General features: G+C 30.2%; 2 protein-coding genes across 4 annotated transcripts; both read left to right on the top strand.

The window, feature by feature from the left end:
- The first annotated feature begins 2849 nt into the window (after nucleotides 1–2849).
- On the top strand, nucleotides 2850–5865 carry LOC107442631 (eIF-2-alpha kinase GCN2). The gene has a single exon (XM_016056247.4). It carries the CDS (start codon nucleotides 2981–2983, stop codon nucleotides 5228–5230), a length of 2250 nt encoding a protein of 749 aa, XP_015911733.2. The 5' UTR covers nucleotides 2850–2980; the 3' UTR covers nucleotides 5231–5865.
- Nucleotides 5866–8924: 3059 nt separating this feature from the next.
- Nucleotides 8925–24823, top strand: LOC107442630 (eIF-2-alpha kinase GCN2). Of its 3 annotated transcripts, none has more exons than XM_043042296.1 (3): nucleotides 8925–9082; nucleotides 13658–13718; nucleotides 17276–24823. In XM_043042296.1, the coding sequence occupies exon 3, from the start codon at nucleotides 17300–17302 to the stop codon at nucleotides 21980–21982; it is 4683 nt and encodes a 1560-aa protein (XP_042898230.1). In that variant the 5' UTR covers nucleotides 8925–9082; nucleotides 13658–13718; nucleotides 17276–17299; the 3' UTR covers nucleotides 21983–24823. The 3 variants fall into 3 exon arrangements, with proteins under 3 accessions (XP_042898230.1, XP_042898233.1, XP_042898232.1); XM_043042299.2 differs by lacking the exon at nucleotides 8925–9082 and adding an exon at nucleotides 11214–11252; XM_043042298.2 differs by lacking the exon at nucleotides 8925–9082 and adding an exon at nucleotides 11224–11471.
- Nucleotides 24824–26188: the final 1365 nt, after the last annotated feature.

The raw sequence follows: 26188 nt of genomic DNA, 5'->3' as shown, positions 1-26188 counted from the left end.
CCATATAACGTTCTGATTGTAAGTCAAAGTTTGAAGACTTGATTTGACCTTAAATATCTGATATAAATGTATGTTTAAAAATTGTAAAGCGAATTTATTTTATTGGCACAACAATATTTTTAAATCTAAATATCAAATACTAAAAAGGGAATATTATCGGAAAAATTAACATTGAAAATTTTTACTACTGATTCATATTGTTTTGTTTTTGCTTGGGTAAACTTAAAGCATTATAATTGAAGACAAATAATGTCACATAGAACAGATGTGGGGCTCTTTTTGTATTTTATAATAAAAGGAGAATTTTTACTATCTACATGGTCTAATTTTTACTATCAAAACACAAAATATAAGAATGAATAAACAAAGAGATGCAGAAGTATCGAGACAAGTTACAACTTGTAAGAACTGAACAAGATTAACCATGAGTAATTGAAATCATGTTAAACAAGATAGTTGTATGAGTAGATATGCATATAATGCATATATACACAAGTAGATATGCTTATATACACAAACGTGGGAATGCTGTTTGCGGAAAATTTAACATCATCACAGAAAATTTTTTCGTATAGCTCACTACATAAAAAAAAAAATNAAAAAAAAAAAAAAAAAAAAAAAAAAAAAAAAAAAAATGGTCAAAATTTTTAGCAGTTAATGTATTTTTTTACTGTTATATATTGTTAATTGAATAGCAAAAGAAAGCAAGATTATTTAAGTGTAAGAGAATTGAAAAATGATTCGTATTAAAATATTTTTAAATGTTTGCATTGCAATGTTTCTGTGTGTCTTAAAATTTAGATATACAAAGAAAGTCAAGCGCATAAGATAAAACAAGGTAGTCAATAACTTGTTTTTATATCCTCCAAAAAGTGCTATATTTCAATAAATAAATGGTGGTGTATATAATAATCAATATAGTGATTTATGTACACCAGCATTTATTTATTGCATTAATACGTTACACTTATAAAAAAAAAATAATAAGAGTCAATAAAATTCTTGCTGAAAGTTTTTTAATTGAGATTATGTTCACCTTAAGTTTTTTTATTTTGTAAGTCTGTGCATAGGGTTGAAAATGTGGTGGGTAAATTACAGTGTGAGTTTTAAATAGGTTGAAAATTTCTTTCTTTCTATTAGATTAAGTGTGCACAAACTTTTTCAGTGAAGGGCCTCTTGCACAGCAGGTTAACTAACAAAGAGCTGTATGCATATTTAGTCATATTGGTGACTAGTATGATCATTTTTATTAAACATTAGTTTTCTAAGCACTAAATCTTTATTTTATCTATAATCTAAGTAGCAGATTTGCAGAAAAATTTATACTTTTAATTATTAGAACTGATTTAAAAATGAAAGACTAATACCATTTAAAAAAGATTTCCCTTTTTTTTACAATAATTGATTTATCATAACAAATATTTATATGTATATATATATACGTACTGGGCTCGTGCTAAGGATTTCNTTCACTCGACGGCTTAAATCACATTTCTGATGTATCGCTTGGAATGAAAGTTGCTGTATCGGTTTGCCGATATAGGCGTTAAATCGATATGTCGCGATATATCGATTTATAGCCCAGTCCTAGTATATATACATATGTACTGGGCTGAAGCTAAGGATTTAAAATTATTAGCCAGTAAATGAGTCATATATCAAAAGTATTCGCCAATTTTCGAAAGTCTTCGCTAAATGTTAATAATAATTTCTTATGATTAATTTTTTTCCCATATAAAACTATTTTATGTAAGATATTGTACTAGTTATCCATGAGAAATATTTAAGATAAAGGAAATCTGACTGCAGATATAAGAAATATAAAAAAAAGTTGTAATTTTTTTTTCAATGTCCAATTTTTTTCCAACCATATATTGACATTTGGGTGCCAGAAAAGCAGATGTGTTGAGCACTCTTTCTGGGATATCATATTATATTGTAAGAAGGACAAATAGTGCAGAGACGAAGAAAAGAACACCCATACCTCTGACATGAAATCCAGAACCTTACTGTCACATGGAAAAGTTGAGATATTAAAAAAAAAAATCCTCTTTACTCTTAAAACATAACTTTGGTGTAAAAATAATTTCCGGAAAACACCTCTGTTAATCCAATCGCCGTACTTTCAAGAAAAAGTTAATAGAATCTAATAGTAGCGCTCTTAAAAATTGTCATACCATAATAAATAAAAAAAATTTCCAATAAAATGTTAGTAGTAACAAAGACTCTTATTTTTTAAAATAAAAATTTAATGCTTAAAATTTAAATTTTTACACTTCCATATTTTAGAAAAAAAATGACAATAAAAAAAGTTTATGTTTTTTAGAAGCGCTCTTTAAAAAAGTGTTGTGTCATAAAAATGCCATTCATAAAAGGAAAGTTAATAAAACAACTATTGTTTGAAAACAAAACTTTAACATTGAAAACTGCAGTTACGTATGCTACCAGTTATCAATATTACTGTGTAAAAAAAAGTTACCATAGAAGTATGAAGTCTATCAGAAATGCTCCATTAAAATCCACTCTATAATAACAGGAAAACAGCAAATATGAAACAAGTGTTAAAAAATTACTGAAATTGACTTGCCTGAAGATAATTTAAAAAAAGAAAAAGATTACAAAATTTTTTAGAGCAGCATAAAGTTGTCTAGTTTCCATTCATCAAATTTCGTTTTTTCTTTTTCAGAACATAAATTTGCAAGCACGTAAATATTAAAACTTAAATAGGCATGAAAACTATTTCTAATAATACTTAGTTAGGAAATACGATTTTAGATTAGATTTTATTAAACCTATTCCAAAATCAAAATACATCTCTGATAAAATATGTCACAACCATATATAGTTTAACGTTTTACATGCTTTTCTTTCAGGCTTTCGATAACCCTAATAAGATTATCAAGATTCTGTAAGTAGCAAAGATATTGTCTGCCTTGCATTATTATCCTATTCTGTGCCTCCTTAAAGATTAATTGTGAAAATGGACATGACAACTTATGTTCCCAATAGCTCAAATGATAAAAAACATGAAAAGTCAAAAGAATCAACTGAAGACACAGGCAGTGAAAAATGTCTTCAAAGCAATTGTAAAGATATGCTAAATTCGAAATTGAAATTTTTTGGTAAAGAAGAGCATAATATTGTCATTGGTAAGTGCTTTAGGCATGGACAAAGGGGTTGCATTGTCTACAAAGGATTGGATACTAATTCCGGCAATCTTGTTGCTGTTGTTAAATGGGTTTTCCCTTTATGCAGTAGCAATTTAACTGATAAGAGGGAAAATTTGAAGATGTATAAAGCTAATTATTTGAGACAAATTACGGCTATTGAGCAAGAATCCAAAAACCTGAGACTTATGAAATTTAATAATTTAGTACATTATTTAGGAATGCAGCACACCTTAAAAAAGGATAAAATTATTGTTTATGTCCTTCAAGAGTTGGTGTGTGGCATTAACTTGCAACAAATCTTGCAGAATATACCCGTAACTATATCTTGCTTGCAACTTTATGCAAGAAAAATTCTTGAGGCTTTACAGTGCTTGCACAAAAATGGAATTGTGCATCAAAATTTACGATTATCTAGTGTTTTCATTGATAGTTCCGGATCTGTGAAATTAGCCGATTACTGTTTAGACAAAAAACTGGAAGCCTTATCAGGAACGCTGTCTAAAGATGTTGTTAATGACTGCCTCTCTTCAAGTCCCAAATATAACTCAAAAGATGATATATATAATTTTGGAATTTTACTTCTAACTTTATTTATTGGACACTTAAAGAACGAGTATCCAATTATTATTCCAGATAATGTAAACCTAGTATTGAAAGAGTTCCTTAACAAATGTTTTATCAGTGATGAGAAAGTGAGGTGGTCAGCTGAGCAATTACTCTCACACCCATTTCTTTCCAATCCCGCTAGCAATATAGATTTATTTAGAGATAAAGTAGATAATGAAAATAAACCTGATTGTCTAGAAAATTCTTTAAGACCTTATTCAAATCACTCTAGGCTGACTACTGAATTCGATATTTTAAAAAGTCTAGGAAAAGGAGGTTTTGGCCATGTTTGGAAGGTGCAAAATAAACTGGATTCCAGGGTGTATGCGTTGAAAAGAATACCTCTTGACCCTAACAACAAGCAACTGAATTATAAAATTAAACGCGAAGTTACATTGCTTTCAAGATTAAGCCACGAGAATATTGTCAGATATTACAATTCTTGGATTGAAACTACACCTGATGTGCAATGTTTGCAGAACAATGCAATTTCAGTGTCAAAGAAATGCGAAACAAAAAGTAAACAGAGCTTTAGTCAGTCTTATTCTTCTGTATGTTGGGACATACATGACAGCCAGCTTTCATCTGATGAGGAGGATTTTGATAACAACAATGATTCTGTCATATTTTTGAATGAAAAGGAATGTGGAGAAAAAAGTTTAAATATATCACACACAAAACGTATTACTACGAACGTTCAATCAATAGTTTCAAATAAAGATTCATCAATTAGGATGAGACATTACATGTATATCCAAATGGAATTCTGTGAGAATAGCACTTTGCGGACAGCAATTGATACTAGCTTGTACAGAGACATCCCACGTTTATGGCGTCTCTTTAAGGAAATTGTAGAAGGTTTACACTATATTCACCAACAAGGAATTATCCATAGAGACTTAAAACCCGTGAACATTTTCTTAGATTCAAATGATCGTGTCAAAATTGGAGATTTTGGTCTTGCTACAGACATCATTTCCAAAGCTGTAGGCTCAGAAATCTCTTTGAATGAATTAAAATACGAATCTTGTTCAAGTACTTATGTTTCTCACACTGGTGGGGTTGGAACTGCATTTTATGTTGCACCTGAACTTGCATGTTCCGATAAAGTTCCATATGATCAAAAAGTAGATATTTACAGCTTGGGCATCATACTCTTCGAGATGTGCTTCCCACCGCCAGTGACGTTTATGGAACGAAGTATAATTTTGACTGATTTAAGAAAGAGAGATATCATTCTTCCTGATACAGCTTATGAGCTGTTAAGTGACGACATGATTCATCTCCTTATATGGCTTCTACAGCATGATGTTACAAAAAGGCCTACTTCAGAGGAATTAATAACGTCCAAATACATATCAACATTGACAATGGCTAAAAGTGATAGCATCATTCTTTATTCTTCTTTTATAGCCATTACATCGGAAATAAATGAAGAACCACATGAAACGTAGCTGAAATTTAAAAATAACAATTTAGTCTGTGATAGTGTAATACATTCATGAGTTTATTTCGTTTAACTATACTATACTACTTGTAGTTGTGATGTCACACTGACAAATTTGCAGGCTTCCCATAAGGTAGGAAGAAATTGACAACTTGTAATTTGTCAGTGGATATTGAGTTATTCTAATCTTAGGAAGTCTCATGACGCCTAAATTAATCTCCGTTTACTCAGTTTTTACCCTTTTGTTCCTATTTTTCATATTTTGGTCCTCCTAGTTGAATTTTTTAAATTATTTTTAGTTTTAATTTTTCATCTTTTTTTTTCTATTGGAAGTATCGAAACGAGATATCTTTCCCCATAAATCTAAATAATCTTAAGTGAAAATTGCAAAGTTATATTCTTCTGCCATTTTAAAACATGTAAATTCGCTTCAAAGAGGATTGCTATTCTATTATATTTCAATGTGTTTTTTATATTGTTTAATTGTAATTTAAAATAAAAATTTATGGTTTTTACAAAAAATGTTCTAACTATAACTGTAACAAAAATGTACACAGTTTTTCACTTGATTTTCAGATCATTGTAATAATTTAATGATAAGATTTAAAGTCCAATAAATATTTTTTATTGAAACTAATAAAACTCTGGTGTGGGATTATTCATTATTCTAAATTTAATTCACTAATCTTAAATTTTTCAACTAGCATTAATTCAAATTGTGTAGTTCAGTACTACACCGCTTATCTTCATTACTTCAAGATGTTCATGTACTTTTATAATTTGTCTAAAGTAAGAACTCCCCTATCGATTCGTCTGGACCCGTGGCTGTGACTATGGTAACGAGGTATAACCATTTCAAGCAGGGGTATGGGGTCAGCGAGAGAAAGGGAATATTTTTCTTCAGTCTATTGTGTTAGCCCTAGAGTGAAAAAAAGCTACCCTTCTTAAAATGTGGTATTCTTATTTCCATAGCAACAAACGACCATAGACTTTGTGGAGGTGGGGGGAAGGGATTCTTACCATAGACGAACTATATTTATTTATATTGTTAAAACCTTATAATTCAGAAGTCTCCAAAATTTGAAACGATTTGTCGTTTTATTGTCTACAAATGTTTCAATCATTTGATTATACCTACAGTATTTGCTTCGCCATTATTGTTTTTCTATATATCAACCTCCATTGTTAGAAATAGCTACAATGGAATGAAATATAGTCGGACTTCTATTTAACGAACTTCCGTTTTGCGAATTTTTCTAATTTGCGACTTTTTTCGAGGAACCAGGGACATTTTGGAAATTTCTTCGTAAAGTAACTTCCAAATAGCGAAGTCAATTTCCTATTTAAGGAACTTTTTTTTTTTTTTGAGATCCCCATTTCTTAAAATATTTCAGAACGTAATGCATTTTATGTGGGAAATGACCCTGAATTGATTTTCGAACCTATTTAATTTTTAGAGAAAACAGTTAAATCCCTTTCCCATTTTGTTTGCATTTCAAACGAAAAACTCAGACAAAATTAACGAACGCATGACGTAATGTATGTTTAAAATTACTTTTATAAAAAATGCAGCTATAATTTTATACAAAAATTTAGCTTTTTTTTTAGTTCAAAATGTATGTAGCATGACAGTGTACCACTGGATAATGTTTTGCTCTATTCTTGCTTTCCATGCAGATTTCTTTTATGGTAAATATGTATAAAATAAATAGTAGGTACTACTTTACAAGATAAAGGTGCATCAATTTCTATTTTAGCTATGTATCGTGTTTATGAATTTAAAACCTGTTTTGTGTTTAAGTATTTCAAAAGTTGATTTTCCATTTAACGAGTTTTCCATATAACGAACTTGATATCGGGATTCAGCGATTTCGTTAAATAGAGATCCGACTGTATTATAATCAAAGTTTAAAAAAAGAAGGCGTCATAAAGATGGCTAGAATTGGCACAATAGCTTTCAACTTAGAATATTACAGAGTTAGCCTTAAGATTGAGTCCTATACATGAATTCGATAATCAGATCGAATGTTAAGGGTGATTTTTTTTTGTGTACTTCACATTTTTGAAAATATCCTTGTATGAGCAGTGATGGCGCAGGGGATATAGCGTTCGCCTTCCAATGAGGTGAACTGGTTCGAATCCCAGTGATTGCTGGTTGATACGAATTACGCATCCGGTTTGCACCTACCACAGTGCTGACGTAAAATTATCCCAAGTGGTAGACGTATCTTGGGTTAGAATCCCCTTGCCGTTAGGCTATCCGTGGGAGGTTTTATGTTAGCTTCTTCATTAATCTATCTTATGAACACAAAAGAACTATATTTCGTAAATCCATGACTTTCTAGGGTGGAATTCAGTTAAATTTTCGCAATTACGATGGTCAAATTTGGCCAATGAAAAGCCTGTATTTTTCTATATAGCAAAATTTAAATACCTCCATAAAGTTCGGTTCTTCATTATTAAAGTAGTAAAGTAAAAAGGGGCCCTAAATGTAGTTTTTGCATCAGGCCCTAATTAGGCAAAATCGTATCATGTCTGTTCCTAAACAGATTCACTAGCCTTGCCCAATTCAGAATCTATAAAGAGATATTTATCGCACAAAAAACTTTTCTAATACCTTTGTTGGAACGTGTACTTAATTTAAAGAAGTTAGACCTACCTACTGGTCCTAAGTCGTTAATAGAGAAAACAATTGCGGAATACATATTTTTCTGATAAGTAGTATATATAAATTCAATGTTTACTTTAATAGATTTTGCTAGCCATTTAAATATTACATTGATATTTTCCTAAATGTAGAATACAAATATATTAAAACTGTCTAGCATTTATAAATTTTTCGTATACGAAAAATTCCAACGTAGCAAAATAATTTGGGCTAATGTTAAATTCGCAATGTCAATATAACGAATTAATGCGAAACAATCACTATAGTGATTGTTTCGGTCTATTGGAATGAGCTAAAACGGAATTCGACTGTATTAATGCTTTTCAAATATTTGTTTGGCAGGCATAAGTTTCATTTAGGTATGTATTTTGTAGACTGCCACATAGGGCACGTAAAAATTTTGGTATTTTTCGATCATCACCTTAAAAATAATGTATGAAATTGAAAGAAAAATAAGTTTAATGTCCGAGATGGTTGACATGTATATAATTTAATTATTTTAATTTCTATATGGTGTGCTAGAAGCAAGTAGAGAGGCCTGGAGAGCTTGAGCTGGAGAGCTTTTCAGTAGCCCTCTCAATTCAAAAATTTAACTAATTTCATGTTGCTAAGATAAACTTATGTTAATTTACATTTCTAAGCTAAAATTTATGTTTCTAAGCTAAGTATTTTGAGCAAAAATAAAAGCAAAAAGTAGTAGCAAAATTAATATTTATTATAATGAAATGCATTCTTCGGCGAAAAACACATTAATCGGTTTCCCCTTTTCCCTCAATGTTAATCGGAGATGCGTGAATTGCATTCAGTGAAAATATTTCCTTAACCCTGAGAAGTTCCGAGGGTGGTTCAAGAACTTCCGATTGCAGTTGACCTTAATTAGGAAAACTTGATTAGTAAAAATATTTTATTACAAAATACCTCACTAATTTGATTCTCCATTTTTCTCTGCCGCGGTAGGTTATGCTTATACTGCATTTAGTGAGAATGGCCCTTAATAATAATCCCGATTAAAACTGAGCATGCAATACAGCATTTCTACAACTAATCTATTTTCTTATTTGTTTATTTTGAAATGAAGCCGCGTGGAGGGAGCGTTGAGATGTGTAATGTTATGTTGTGACATGTCATACTGAGTTATGAATCAAATATTGAATGTTAATCATCATTACGTACGAAAAGTGAAGTATACCGGTAAATATTTATGAGGTTTTGAGCTTCAAAATTTCTAAGCAGTTCTAGGCTGAAGTTCGTGTGGATTTTGTTTATATATCACAAATTTTGTTTATATATCAGTCTCTGATTGCTAATTAAAATATGTATTTATATCGTTTTAAGTTTTCATAATTTTTTCGTTCGATAATTAATTAGGTTTTTATTTTATTTACTACCAGTTATTGGTGAACATCTTAGTTTATAATGTTGTTCTGTTTCTTTTAGAAGAAATTATTAATAGGAGCTGTAAAGATTCTCTGTTACTGTTTTTACTTTTTCTAAATGAGTTCTAACTAAACATGGATGCAATACCGTATGATTTTTGTGTTTATTTAAGAACGGAAGTGATCCCTTCTGTCATTTATCTGTTTCGTAAAATTCTTTTATAATATATTTTATGTAATCATAAAATGTGAAAAATCTTTGTGAATCAATTTTCATTTAATTCACAGAAACGAAAACACTATATAAAAAAACAAACATTAACATGAAGTTTTAATTGTAATTAAAATTCTATATGCAATTAGATCCTAAATTAAAGCAATAATTTTTAAAGCAATTACTTATAACTTTCACTTGAGTAATTAATTTTTTTTCCTAGAAGCAATCAATAAGAATTAAATTAAAAAAATTCTTATTGTATTAACTATTTTTAGTTCTTGGAGTTTAGTTTCACTTAGAAAGGATTTACATATCTGATAGATTTACATACATAGATTCGCAAACGTATAGCAAAATAATTGTTAAGTTTTGGTGACATCTGAACAGAAAACTTCGCGTGCAGGTAGTCGGGCTACCGAAGCGGGGGTGCCATCCCCTCTGCAGAGGATCAAAATTGTGTTGGCATATCTTCGGATCATCCTCCGGGATGTTTCCCAGACCGTCGCCAATAGCCCATTGTGCAGCTCTAGTGCGATGTAAATTAACAACAACAACAACTGAACAGAAAACTTAAAAAAAAAAAGGAAAACTCTATCTTGAAGGGTCTAACTCATAGCACTAATTATTCATTCGTTAGTGCAATTAAATTCAGCTAGTTTATTTATTTATATTTAATTATTCACAAAAAAAAATGAATTTATCTTTTTTAAACTGTAAACTTTTTCGCATGTTCTGACAAGTACCCTCTGTAACCATTCCTAATCTGACCAATACATTAATTAATTAGGTTTTCAATTATATTAATTAATTTTTTAATTTCAGAAACCCTTTTTCAATTACAGCTGATGCTAATTGTCATTGACGTATGGATGCAATATTATCCTCTACTTCTATATTGAATATTCCAATATCTATTATAAACTAGCAAATTTTTTACAAAAAGGATGCGTGACAACAAGTCTTACTTTTCAAGTTGATTCTGTTCTGCGATTTATTCCATTTTTCTCAGTTTCTCGTGTACCACGGCCTGGAAGTTGCCAAAGCTTTGCAGTTATTTAGTCATGACAGGGAAACCTCCCTCTATGTAGTTTATTGTTTCATAGACTTTTTAAAAGTTCCAATTACTTTTTTTTTGTTTTTTTTTTTTGTGTTATGCAATAACTTGTGTTGAGCGGTGATAACAGAACAAAAAGTATGTTTTTTGTTTACAAAGTAAACAATTATTAATCAAAATAAAATAAAAATTCATACAATTGAATTAAGTGCATTTATATTTAAAACTACCATTTGTAACCATTAACAATATTGTAGATTATTTGTTTATTAATATTTTTTATTGCTCCATTTATTTATTAAGAAAAAATTAGGTCATTCTTTTTACATGCCATATAGTCCTAAAATTAGAAGAGCCATTGTTGGTATTTTATTCATAGATCACTAATTGTGTTTTACAAATCAGTGAATAAGAAATTGTGAAAAAAAGGGGGGTGAAATCCAAAATACCTTTAAAAAGCCTCCCTCCACAAACATGATGCGTGCTGGGTTTTTCTACTGACAAGTAGGTTTTTACGAACCCTGATTGTAACTATTAAATTTTTTTGCTGTAAAAAAATTTTGGGTCTAATATTAGGCATCTTATGTTTTATTTATGTAAAACTTGTGCCTGTAATGTTTTCGTACCATCTAATATATTGAACTATTATGCCATCCTAAGTAANAGGTTTTGAGCTTCAAAATTTCTAAGCAGTTCTAGGCTGAACTTCGCGTGGTATTTAACATCATTTATTCCACGAATAAGACATAAATTTTGTTTATATATCAGTCTCTAATTGCTATTTGAAATATGTATTTATATCGTTTTAAGTTTTCATAATTTTTTCGTTCGATAATTAATTAGGTTTTTATTTTATTTACTACCAGTTATTGGTGAACATCTTAGTTTACAATGTTGTTCTGTTTCTTTTAGAAGAAATTATTAATAGGAGCGGTAAAGATTCTCTGTTAATGTTTTTTCTTTTTCTAAATGAGTTGTAACTAAACATGGATGCAATACTGTATGATTTTTGTGTTTATTTAAGAACGGAAGCGATCCCTTCTGTCATTTATTTGTTTCGTAAAATTCTTTTATAATATATTTTATATAATCATAAAATATGAAAAATCTTTGTGAATCAATTTTCATTTAATTCACAAAAACGAAAATGCTATGTAAAAAAACAAAAATTAACATGAAGTTCTAATTGTAAATAAAATTCTATATGCAATTAGATCCTAAATTGAAGCAATAACTTTTAAAGCAATTACTTATAACTTACATTTGAGTAATAAATTTTTTTTCCTAGAAGCAATCAAAAAGAATTAAATGAAAAAAATTCTTATTGTAACAACTAATTTTAGTTCGTGGAATCTAGTTACACTTAGGAAGGATTTACATATCTGATAGATTTACATAGAAAGATCGCAAACCTATAGCAAAATAATTGTTAAGTTTTGGTGACATCTGAACAGAAAACTTTAAAAAAAAAGAAAAACTCCATCTCAAAGGGTTTAACTCATAGCACTAATTATCCATTCGTTAGTGCAATTAAATTCAGCTATTTTATTTATTTATTTTTAATTATTCACACAAAAAATTATGAATTTATATTTCTTAAACTGTAAACTTTTTCACATGTTCTGACAAGTACCCCTGTAACTATTCCTAGTCTGACCAATACATAAATTAATTAGTTTTTCAGTTACATTAATTAATTTTTCAATTTCAAAAACCCTTTTTCAATTATAGATGTTGCTAACTGTCATTGAGGTATGGATGCAATATTATCCTCTACTTCTATATTGAATATTCCAATATCTTGATATGTCACACCAATTAAAGACAATATAGATTTTAAACTAGCAAATTTTTTACAAAAATGATGTGTGACAACAAGTCTTACTTTTCAAGTTGATCCTGTTCTGCGATTTATTCTATTTTTCTCTGTTTCTCGTGTACCACTGCCTGGAAGTTGCCAAAGCTTTGCAGTTATTTTACCTTTAGTCATGACACGGAAACCTCCCTCTATGTAGTTTCTTGTTTCATAGACTTTTAAAAAGTTCCAATCACTTTTTTTTTGTGTTATGCAAGAACTTGTGTTGAGCGGTGATAACAGAACAAAAAGTATGTTTTTTGTTTACAAAGAAAACAATTATTAATCAAAATAAAATAAAAATTCACACAATTGAATTAAGTGTATTTATATTTAAAACTACCATTTTTAACCATTGACAATATTGTAGATTATTTGTTAATTCCTTTTTTTTAGTGCTTCATTTATTTATTAAGAAAGAATTAAGAATTAGGTCACTCTTTTTACATGCCATATAGCCCTAAAATAAGAAGAATCATTGTTGCTATTTTATTCATAGATCATTGTGTTCTAAATATCATCATATAAAACATAATAAAAAAAGGGGGAAAATCCAAAATACCTTTAAAAAGCCTCCACAAACATGATGCGTGCTGGGTTTTTACGAACCGTGATTATAACTGTTCAATTTTTTTGCTGTAAAAAAAAAAAAAACTAAAACTTTATATTTGGGTCTGATTTTAAGCATCTTATGTTTTATTTATATAAAACTTGTGCCTGTAATATTTTTGTACCATTTAATATATTGAGCTATAATGCCATCCTAAGTAAGAAAGCACACAGAGGAGATACTACCTTGTTTACTTAGTAATTTAGCCTGTATATTGAAAGCTATTTGTGACTGCTTTTGTGCGATTTGCATTATATTTTTGTAAAATATAATGCAATGCCTTTCATAGTACAGGGGTCTGTGTAGGTTTTTCTTAGAGGTACCTATTTTGTGAAAATTATAGACATAATTTGTGAAAAATTAAAAATAATATTAAAAAATCAACATAAAAATATGGATTTATCGTTTCTTAAGGGATGCAAAAATAAAATTTTAAGAAAAAGTATTTTGTGAAACTACTGTTTTTCCTGAAGTTGAATTTGTGAAACTACCATTTTTCCTGAAGTTGAATTTGTGAAGGTACCGCTAAACGGTAGTAAATTCGGCCTGGACAGACCCCTGTAGTATATTGTATAGCTATATCTAAAATATTATGCATATTAATATATATATCTATATAAAAAAAACAGCCTTTAAAAATTAATTTATTTTCAGATGCTTTAAATATTAATATTTTGGAGCTACTGTAACCTTCCTTTCAAGAGATTAGAGAAGTGTAAGTATTAAATGATCTTTTCTTCTAACTGGCAGTGCTAAACTTCTTAGGGTCTTCCCATAAAAGCTGTATTATAATTTTCTTTCTAATTATAATTTTTTTCAGCCTGATTTCATGTCAAGCTGATTGGCTGATTTCAAGTCTCATTGATAATCTCTTATGAGTTATTGTCAGTCAAATGTAGAAACCCCCAGTGTTTTATCTCCAATCATGCTTTTACTCGTTTTATCAACCTACCAATGGAATAAAGTGCTAAGCATATCCACAGGGATATATATATTTGTCATGGTGTGTTGCATTTTTAAAAAGTGCTTAAAGGTACTTATTTTTGATTTTCGGTTTTTAAAAGCCCTTGGTGCTTTTAAAAAACGATAAAACAAAGGTTTTTTTAATAAGTGCTTAATTTTCCCTTTTCGAAAATGAGAATTTTTCTTTACCGTGCCGTTTTTCGCCACATATTATTCAAAAGCTTGCCTTTCACATTATTCTATTGAACGTTTTAACAATTCATTCAACCACAATCCATTTTTGTCTTACATTCGGTCCATAGCGTTTAAAAGCGCCAATAATTTTGCACGTTTTATTAAATACTTTGAATTTCTCAGGTGCATGTACTGAGCTGGGTTTGTTGAGTTTATTGCATACACATGTACAACTCTGCTGCATTTTGCAAGATATTCTCGATTTCAGGCTTCGTTTTCCACCCTCTGATATCGAGCCGAAAAGTTACTTAATCATTTTATCATGGTTAATATAATAAAGAAAAAAGTTCTTTGTTAGAAACTAGTTATTTTGTCTTGATCATGTCAAATCTCAGAAATTTATTTCCATTTTGTTAATGTTTATAGTGTTTAAATATTTTTCAAGTGCTTAAAAAGTACTTAAAAGGTGCTTAATTTTTGTTGGAAGATTTGTCTATGCACCCTGTATATACAGTGTTCACATTTCTTTTAAAAAGGGGCAGGTTGCATTTATTGAAAATGGCAATTTTTGTCAAGTGAAATAAAACTTCCACTGGATTATTTACTATAAAACAACTATTATATGTATATATATTGGTTCATAATCAGGCACACTGACCACTCGGTCACCTGGCAACTGACATTTTCTTCCTAACTTTCTATTAATTTTTATGACTTCCTACTGAAGACTTACTGAAAATTCTATGTACACATACAAAAAATTGAAAAAAGCTTTATACTTACATAGATTTATTTATTGATTTGTAATATATTGATTTGATATGTTTATTGATAAAATAAATGTTGCTAATTTTATATATATATATTTATTTTTTGAAAAAAAAAAACTTTTTATTTGATTTAAATAATTTTTTTTTTATTTAAATCATTATCTTTTTGAGGTTTAGGGGTGATTGTGCTCTGGAAAAATTCCGGATCCGGATTTTTCGCTAATCGTGATTCGAAAGTTTCCGGAAAGAACTAGTATGGAATAATTAGTTGATTATCCATACTAGATCGTCCAAAGGTTTAATTATATGAGCATTTTGCTCTTGAAAGGAAAAGATAACATTCTCTTATGAACACAAAACTTTATTCATATTTATATTTCTATCCCAGCACGCTGCCACACTACTCATGACGTTCTGCTCCCTGCTCTCGGGTTGCATTATTATTGCTGTCGTCTTGGTGATGATTTTATTCGCTACCGCTAATGTGGCATAACTACCACTACAAATATTAAATACCAAATCACTAGTATATAAGACATGTTAACTCCATTCTATCTTAAGGTACCTTTTGATAGATGAANTTGGTGATGATTTTATTCGCTACCGCTAATGTGGCGTAACTACCGCTACAAATATTAAATACCAAATCACTAGTATATAAGACATGTTAACTCGATTCTATATTGAGGTACCTTTTGATAGATGAAGGTTGACACAGTCAAAAATTAAATCCCCCCAATGGTGACCTGTGGACGTGATAAGAACTTGCCAATATTGATGGATAATCAACAACCACATTAATTATGATTTGCTTAAAAATATACTGCTCAAAAAAAATAAAAAAAAATCCGGTGAAGTAAATGAAGTCTCCCGGTCAATGAACAAAATTGAAGTAAAAAAAAAAAATGAGTGAAATGCTATAAACAAAATTGAAGAAAAAATATAATGAGTGAAAATGTCGTCACCGCCACACTAGAATTTATACTTGGTATCTCTTTCATTTGTAAATATTTTTTCTGGTAGAATAATAAATGTGGGTAGAGATAAAAGTAAACTTACACATAATTAGTCATTTAAATTATGCTGCATATAATTCATTTAGAATATCATGTTTTGAAAATTTCAGTGATTAAAATTTATAAAGTTATTAATTTTTTGAATGATTTTACTCAAGAACTTTTCAAGATTTTTGATTTGGGCTCACAATCACCTCTGGAGGTTGTATTGATACCCTTTGAAAAATGCAAAACATGAACACTGTGTGGTGCCCTTTGTTTTTGCTGCAGAAATGAGCTGTTGGTGTACTAATATTAAAATAAGATAGAGATTATTTGTATTAACATAAAATTAAGGTTAACTCCACTTTTATAATGATTTTAATTAAATCACTATTTTAATAGGGTCTTCCGTTAAAGTTACTCTTTATATATATAGAAATTAGTTTTTTTTTTTTTGTAAATTCAAAACAAATTTTAGAAATTTTTTGAAATATTCCGGCATTTAAATATATTTCTTACAGCAAACATTTATGAAACTAAAATTCCTTTATAAGAACCAATTACTGTGGTTATTACTTTCACACACTAAGGACAACTGTTCATATTAGGTGATTCTTATTTCAATTATAAAATTTGTATTTTGGTTCTAAGATTCTTGGTGTGCAAAATGTTTTTATAACTTTTTCCAAAAAAAATATGGTTAAGAAAAATCTTTTTATAACTTTTTCCAAAAAAAATATGGTTAAGAAAAATCTTTTTAACACTATATTTATTTAATTAATATATTAGTCTGTTCTGAGGTTCATGCTAATCTTTTTATCATCAAACCTGTGTCCTATTGATTTTATTATTTTGTGACTTCCCATTTTTCAAAGAAACAGATGTTGAATTTTTTTTTATTGAACTTCGATAAAGAAATCTTCTTTTGAATTTTTAAATGAAACTTATTTTTCATTTTAACCTCTTCCTGAATTCTTTATTGCCAGAGTTTTGAAGACTACTATGACGTAAACCATTATTTTGTCTTTATTAATTGGAGATCTGACTGAAATAAAGCATGTTAAAGAGAGTTGAATGATTTTTTAATAAACTTGTGCCTGTAATATNTTTTTGTGCTCATCAAATACTAATTTTATTCTTTTTAATATTTTGTTATATCTTCCATAATAAATTGAATACTGCATTGAATGTTGTTCTTAACTTTAATTGCTAGTAGAAAATGAGAGCCATAACTTTATCTTTATTAATTGATAATCTGGTTAGAACAAAGCACACTAATAAGAGCCCTCTGTATTCAAACAAAGTTCGATTTTGAATGTGATAAAATACTGTTTGTTTAACAAAGCTAAAATTTTTATTTATTCCAGGCATGCAGATATCTATTGAGTACCATGAGTGTAAGAAGTCATCAAGATTATGAAGAGCGTCAACAAAATGAACTTCTTTGTATATCTTCCATTTTCCCTGGTCAAGTCAAAGAAATCAAATCATTACCTCTTGAAATTGCAATCACTGTTTTTCCAGCCGAAAGTACAACCAGCAAAAAAGATGATGATGCCCAGGTGGAGTTGTATCTGAAGTGTTCTGCTAAGTATCCAGATACAGCGCCATTTATTGATCTCAGAAATCCCAAAGGTTTGTCGAAGAATAACCTTGAACTGCTCAAATCTGAGTTAATTGAAAAAGCCAGAAAACTTATTGGAAAGGAAGTCGTGTGGGAATTAGTCAATCACACGCAAAATTTCCTTTATGATCATAAACAGTCTAACAGAGGATCATTTTATGATGAGATGTTGTTTCAAAAGCTACAGAAAGAGAAAGAAGAAGCTGATAAAGAAAAGAAAGAGGAACTTGAAAGGGAGCTTTATGACAGACAGACGATATTAGCCATCAAACAAGAAACAATACGTAAGCGAGAAGCCCTTAATGCCCTAAAAAAGACTAGGTTTGATGACTCTCGTCTTCCCAGCCCCACAAGACTTACAGTCGAATCTCCTGCAAAAATTAACTCTACTGCACGTCGTAGAAGTCGAAGTGTATCCGCTGGAAAAGAATCTTGCTCTGAAAGTATTCTTTTGAAAGACTGCAAGGACATGGTTAATGTTAAGTTAAGATTTCTTGGCAAAGAAGAACATAATGTAGTGTGTGGTAGGTGCTTTAAACATGGAGAAAGAGGTTGTATCGTTTACGCAGGGTTAGATATTGAGACAGGAAAGCAAGTTGCTGTTGTCAAATGGACACTCCATTTCAATGCTAGTCATAAATTGAAAGGCGATGAGTGGGAAGCTCTACAAAAAGCTCAAGGATATTTTTTAAAGCAACTCCAGTCTATTGAGCAAGAATACAGAACATTAAGACAGGTTAATTCTAATCACTTAGTGCATTACTTAGGAATGCAATATAATTCCAGGAAAGATAAAATTATTATTTACATCCTTCAAGAGTTTGTTTCTGGTAGTAGCATACAACAAGTTTTTCATAGTACTTCCATTACAATACCTCAGCTGCAGCATTATGCAAGACAAATTCTTGATGCTCTGCAATGCTTGCATAAAAATAGCATTGTGCATAGAAGCTTACGGTTATCCAATATTTTTATAGATAGTTGTGGAATCGTGAAATTATCTGACTACAGTTTAGACAAGAGATTGTATGATTTGTGGAGAATGTTGTCAAAAGAAGAAGAGATTGATAATTTCCCTCCTACAATCGGCAAAGGTGGTCAAAAGAGTGATATTTATCGTTTTGGTGTACTGCTCTTAACATTATTAAGTGGTCCCCTTCCAAAAGTATCTCCTATTGTATTGCCAGATAATTTAAACCCAACATTCAAGGACTTCTTAAATAAATGCTTTTTGCACGATGAGCAAGAAAGGTGGTCGGCAGAGCAATTACTATCGCATCCTTTCCTCTCCCAACAGACTGTTATTTTGACTTTCACTAAAGATAACAAGGTAGACGAAGATGAAGCTGAAGATGATTATCTAGAAAATTCTTTAAAAGATGAAGTCAAAGGTTCAAGGCTGACCACTGAGTTTGACATTTTAAGGAGTCTAGGAAAAGGAGGCTTTGGCCACGTTTGGAAAGTGAAAAATAAGTTGGATTCCCGGCTGTATGCCTTAAAAAGAATTCCCATAAATCCCCACAATAAACAGCTGAATCGTAAAATAAAGAGAGAGGTTAAATTGCTATCCAGATTGAATCATGAAAATATTGTCAGGTATTATAATTCTTGGATTGAAGCCACTCCTGATGTGCGTCGTCCTGTTCAGAATGGTGCAGTGTCAGAGTCAGATGATTTTGAAGTTGTGAATGAGGAATCTTGTAATCAAAATAACTCATCCATTCGCTGGGACATTCACGATAAATATTTTTCTACTGATGAGGAGGATTGTGATGACGATGATGACTTTGTTGTTTTTTTAAACGAGAATGAACATGATGATAAAAACCTTAATTTGCACATCGCAAGCGGTGATGAGAGTTCTACACCAGAGGCAGGGTGCATGGTGCAAAGTGAGATGCAACCAATTAAAGTAAAGCAGTATATGTATATTCAAATGGAATTTTGTGAAAAGAGTACATTGCGAACAGCTATCGACAATGGTCTGCACAAAGATTTGTCTCTTATGTGGCGACTTTTTAGAGAAATTGTTGAAGGCTTGCATTACATTCATTTGCAGAGAGTAATTCACAGGGATTTGAAACCTGTGAACATTTTCTTAGATTCTAATGATCATGTAAAAATTGGGGATTTTGGCCTAGCTACTGATGTAATTTCAAAACCACTTGCCCTAGAAACTGCCTTCAATGATTTTGAACAGGAGTCTCAATCAGATGCTTGTTATGTGTCTCAAACTGGTAGAGTTGGTACTGCCTTTTATGTAGCACCTGAACTTGCATGTTCTGAGAAGGTGATTTATAATCAAAAAGTTGATATTTACAGCTTGGGCATTATATTCTTTGAAATGTGTTTTCCACCGCCCGTAACCCTCATGGAAAGAAACATTATCCTTTCGGATTTAAGAAAACCAGACATTATTCTCCCAAATAAAGCCTATGAGTTATTATCAGATGAAATGATTCGTATTATTGAATGGCTTTTGCAGCATGATGTCACAAAAAGACCAAGTTCACAGGAATTGATATCCTCCAAGTATATACCACCATTGCTAATGGAAGAAAGTGAATTGAGTAACCTTTTAGAAAATACCATCTCTAATCCTCAAAGCAGGATGTACAAGCACATGATGAACTCTTTATTCAAACAAAAGGTTTCAACCGAGATAGAGTTTACTTATGATATTGATTGTCAACGAGGTCAAAGTTTGAGAAACAAGCCAGTGTTCACCAAAGTTGTTGAGGTATTGTACAAAGTTATGAGCTTGCATGCCGCAGTTTATGTATCAGTTCCTACTTTGATGCCAAAGAGTGATATCATCCATTGTGAAAATTGTGTGCACTTAATAGAGCATGGAGGTGACGTCGTCATGTTGCCTCGTGATTTAAGAATTCCATTTGCACGGTTTATCGCTCGTAGTGATACACAACATCTTAAACGGTACTCTCTGGAAAAAGTGTATAGACAGCAGAAAGTGTACGGATGTCATCCTCACGAACAGTACGAGTTTGCGTTTGATATTGTAACACCAAACCCGCAAGCATTCATGCCTGATAGTGAAATCATCGCTGCTGTTTCTGAAATCATCTCTGAGTTTTCTTCTCTAAGAGAAAGGAAATACTATATTCGCCTTAACCACTCTTCACTGCTCTCAGCTATTTTTGCATATGCCGAAGTCGACGACATCGTAGCTTCCGATATAGTGTATTTTGCTGGAAAAAGAAAGGATAAGACGATAACAAAAGCATTGTTGACAGATGACAACAACTTGGATTTACATAATTTGAGTGAACGAGCCATAAGTAGACTTTGTCAGTTTGTGGAACTTGAAGATAGCATACATAAGATATCAGAAGCTCTGCGCAATTTAACTATGAATAGAAAGAGTAAAGCATCTGTTTTAGCTGAAAAGAGTCTAAGAGAGTTGGATAATATTATTTCAATCACCGAAGCCCTTCGTGTAGAGCTTCCTGTTGTTATTTGTCCAGGGTTAGTCCACAACTGTGGACTATTCTCTGGTATGTTTTTCCACTGTATATCGAAGCAAAGCTCTAAGAAAAAAAATGCTTGTGACATAATTGCTGCTGGTGGCCGTTATGATAAACTTATCCAATCATTCAGGCTTAGAAGTCTTGATAGCGGGAAATCCATTAGCCAATCGGCTGTGGGTGCCAGTATTGCAGTTGAAAGTATTGTTTTTTCCGAGAGTACTAGCAAGGAAACACCAGAGACAGGAATTGCTGATTTTCTGATACATTCCGAAGGAAGTGGACTTTCCACTGAAAAAGCATCTTTAATGAAAGAAATACAAGATCTCGGTCTAAGGGCGACTGTTTTGTGCGATAAAAACCTAACGTTTGAGGACGCCGCCGATTTCTGCAGAAATCATGGCATACCCAATATTATTATTTTATGCAAAGAGGAACAAAATGTCATTAAAATCCGTTCCCTTGACAAAGAAAGGATGAATGAAAAAAGAATATATCGCTACGAAATCAAAGATGTTTTACCTAAATTGTGTGGTAAATCCTTGCCAGACAACAAAGTCGAGATTTCTCGTAGTACGTCTCTGTCCCATTCCTCGTCAAACTCTATCTCAATCAATGTTCGTTTCCTTCCCCAGGACAAAACTATTCACAGTATCAAGAAACGTGAACAGCATATACGCACACAGGTTATGAACAACCTACAACTTTCTTCTAGTCATGTCTGGGAACTTATACCTGTTGATCTTAAAATGTCAGTGATTGGTACTATTATTAGCCATTGTGATATTAATGCTAGTGTGGGAGATACACAGAAAAGTTTTGACGCCATTATTGATGAACATGGTAAACATAAGAGATTACTTTCGCAAGTTTGCGAAGAAATCTGTGACATTAAGAAAAAAAGTTCCAACTCTACAATTATTTTGTATAGTTTGCTTGAAAGCAATTTTAGGGTTATTTTATGATCTCAAATGTCACATTTTCTGTTAATGATATTTACGATACCTAATTTGACTGCCAAGTGATTTATTGTTTTGTTATTGTCTCAAAATTCATTTTCTGTGGAATTTATTTTAACCTCATTTCATACTCCTAGTGATATATATTTTTAATGTATTTTTTGCATTATTTTGACTTATATTTCTCTAATTTTGACTACAAATCTAATGATAGCTTACGTTAGATTTCTAAGTGGGAAATATTGACTGGCATTTGTTTGATATTTCAAATTTATAATAATTAATTTGAAAAGAACTTTTAAACTATTTAAAAAATTATAATTTGACATCAATATATAAGCATTAAAATATTGACTGAGAATTGATTTGTTCATATTTATATCAATATTAATTTGAATATTTAAATTTATTCAAGTGCAAATGATTGCTTAAACTAGCAGTCATGAGCAATTTATTTAAGTGACATTGTCAGTCTTAACTTATAAAGTATTTTATATTAGTCACTCAGCTACTATATTTAGTTATTGAAGCAAAAAAATTATATTGTTGTAAATTGTGTTTGAAAGATTAATTAACTGAGAGTACCCACTAACAAAAAATTTTGCCAGTCAGCAAAATTTTTCAATTTTTTGTGTTGACAACTTAGAAGCCTTTTTTTGTTTATAAATGTTTAGAAATAAGCTTTTCTAAAATTTGTATTACTACTTGTGTTTTAAATTTGACATTTTTTTTAGAAGTTACCAAGTGCTACTCATGTTTTTTCTATTGTGTTTTGTAAACTTATTGATAAGCATGATTCTGTGCTTATTGCCTGAAATGCCTTAGTGAGCTTTTTAATAATTTTTATTTTTGTTGCTGAAAGAATGGACATTGAGACTCTTTAATTTTGTCGCCTTAAATACGTTAATTTGTCTTTTAACTATATTCAGTATATTATAGTATGTTGCATGAAGGTTAGTCATTGATCTCTATGTTCATTTATTCTCTACTTCAAAATCCTTGTTGATGGACATGATTTAGTGGAGATCTTGTTAAGTGATATCAAAAGTATTTTAACTTTTGGACATCTGTTCTGGTTTCCTAGTTTGTATGGTCAGTGGAAGTTTATTTGATTAATTTATTCTATGCAAGAACGTTTTTGGAAAGAAGGAAAATTTTTTATTTTTATGCTAAGACTAATTTTATTAAATTCAGTAATTTACCACCTAGCATGTTCGCCCACAGAGATCTTTGCCTGACATAGTTTCTAGCACCATCTCATTTTATTATTTTGAATACATATTGTGAATTTTTATTGTTCAATTTGGTGTCTGATACATGTTAAAAACGTTAACGTTGCTGAAATATGTTGGTTAATTTATTTAAAAACTGTATTCAGTATAGTAAAGTATGTTGCATGAAGATTGTTCATTGCATTCTATATTCATTTATTCTCTACTTCAAAATCCCTGTTGGTCAACATGACTTAGTAGAAATCTTATTGAGTGAAATTCAAAGTGTTTTATGATTCTGCTCATTTGTCATGGTTCCCAGTCTGTATGATCAGTGGAAATTTATTTGGCCAATGGCAATTTATTCCATGTAAGAATGTTTTTGGAAAGAAATTAAAATGAAATTTTTTGTAATTTTATTTCTATGCATTCAAAGACAAATTTTACTAAATTCAATTATTTACCTCTTAGAGTGTTCTGCAGAGATCTTTGCCTGGCATAGTTTCTAGCACCATCTCATTTTATTATTTTGAGTATGTATTGTAAATTTTCATCGTCCAATTTGGTGTAACATAGGCATATTCATCTTTTGGGCTAATAAATCACATATAACTCGAATCCACTAAGAATATCAGAAGCGCAGCTCAAAAAAATTTACCTTCTAGTTTCTTTTGTTTTGTAATATTGTTTAACATTGTTGATTGCATTTAGAAAAGTAGTAGTTAAGGAGAGGAAGGGCCAATCTTGCAATCGAAAAATAAGCTTAAAGTGAGAATTTTTTTCCTCCAGCATGATTATAGAAATAAATCAAAACTCTGAATTAAGTTCTTTATTAGGGTACTAGTGAACTGTAAAATCTACTTTTCCCAAAGTGATAGAAAATACACTGGCGACTGAATTACTTTTCTTGGTTTAAATATATTATTTTGAGAGGTGTACTGCTGAACTATCAGCAACTGTAATTTTGAAGTTAGGACGAAAAATAAAATTAATTTTAATCATTGATGTAACTAGCTACTGACACATGAAGGATTTTTTTAGGATACCACACACAATAAAAATTTTAAAAAAATCCCCCTAAATCTTTTATGTCAAAACATTTTGTAATAAAAAGAGAATCATACATACTTCTCTAAAAAATGTAATTTTAAATAAAGAGTTTAAATTTGAAGTGAAAAAGAAATATTTGCTTGAATTTTAAGTTCAACAGAATGAAAAAAAACGCTTTTGAAATTTTTCGGATGCATACAGTAACTCAAGTACACAGAGCATAAACCTTAAGGTACATATTTTGAAACCTTGAGGCACATTTTTTTTTATAACTAAAACCTTTTTTTTCTCCCATTAACATTTTTAAGTGACTTTCCTGCACCATCATAAAATTTTTTTCCCATTATTTTTAGTGAGTGCACTTTATTTTGTATTGTGTACATTTTCATGTTATATGAATTTTGTTTTGTTTAAAGAAATTTATGTTCTTCACGTGTAATATTTATTAAACTTTTTGTGAATTTTTAAAATTTTGTTTTTATACGAAGATGAGACCATTGTGATACCTGTGAATTGATCTTAGCTCACAAACTATTATATTTTAAGAAGTACGTATCTTGTTTGTATATTAAATTATTGTCCATTACCTTTGCATTTGTGTTTTATTTATTTATTTATTTTTTTTTTTTTGCATGAAAGTTGTTAAAGCTACATTTTTCATTTATTATATTTTCAATCTAATAACTGCCAGTTTATTGATGGTACATGTAAATTTCCATAGTTTTTATTGCAAACTAAGGTTTTATTATGCAGAACTGGGAACAAATTAATTACTTAAAGTATGATCAACTGTTAGCGAATGAATGAATGAATTCTCAAATCAGTGGCAGTGAGTTGTGGGTTTTTCTATTAGCTCTTCAATAAATTGCTCCTGAAAATAGTTGTGCAATCAGGGGAGGGGGCAAGAAAAAAAATTTTCATAAAAAAAAAGATAGAAATTAATGTATATCTAATCCCATATTTTAACCTCTTTTTTATGTAAATATACATAGAAATGATTCTTAGGTAAAAAATTCATTATTTTGAATAATTTTTCTCTTAGGTTTTTCTTAAATATAAAGAATATTTAAATTTCGATGACTTTAAACTTCATTAATAAATTTGTTTGAAAATCATTGATTCATATCCTTTAGCATTTGAATTTTTAAAAAGAAATATCTTTACATGGTTGCCAACTCAGAAATATGCAGAATATTTAAAGTAGTAGCCAAATAAAAATTTCAAGCAAACTCAATTAGCTTAATTTTGTCTGCATTTAAAAACTTCTCTGCACAATTTATATGTTTTATATATATGTTTAAGTTCGTATGTAGCGTAGAAAATCATTCTAAATTAACTTTATTAAAGGAACAAAAACTTGTTAAATCACAAAATTTACTTATTTTCTAAGTGTTCAAATAAAAAATGTTCTGATAAGGTATGTATGTATTTATCAGAGGTAGTGAGCTAACGCAGAATTTTTACAAAACCTTTATCAGAACATTAGAGCTTAATAATTTTTCTAACTGTCCTTTAATATATGAGTTTAAATTTTTTATGTGTCATGGTAGACAAAATTCTTATAATTTTATATTTATTAACATATTACTTCTGCTTCCACTAGAAATTTTTTTCTCTAAAACAATAGAAATTCCATAGTAGCTAAAGGGTATGTCACTTAATTTTCATTAAATATTTGAGCCTAGTGTTTATCAGTTAAAAAATTTAATTCCACAATTAAACAAATGGATGCCACCTTTGCCTGGATGATTTTGGTTTGTTGCCATCTCTTTGTAAGCCATTTTATAACCGTCGTTGAACAGCCAACCTAATTTTCGGGTTTACGACTACTAAAGTTCAACTCCGTGGCCTTGTTATTTTGAACCCAATCCAGAAGACAAAGGGAACTCCTTGATCAAGTATTGGGAGAAATTTGCCTTTGTAGAGAGCTTTTTGATTTAACTAACCCGCA

This window comes from Parasteatoda tepidariorum, chromosome 10, assembly GCF_043381705.1.
Source record: "Parasteatoda tepidariorum isolate YZ-2023 chromosome 10, CAS_Ptep_4.0, whole genome shotgun sequence".
Classification (NCBI taxonomy): Eukaryota; Metazoa; Arthropoda; class Arachnida; order Araneae; family Theridiidae; genus Parasteatoda; species Parasteatoda tepidariorum.
The sequence above is the reverse complement of the archived record's forward strand: the minus strand, read 5'-3'. Positions and strand labels throughout refer to the sequence as shown.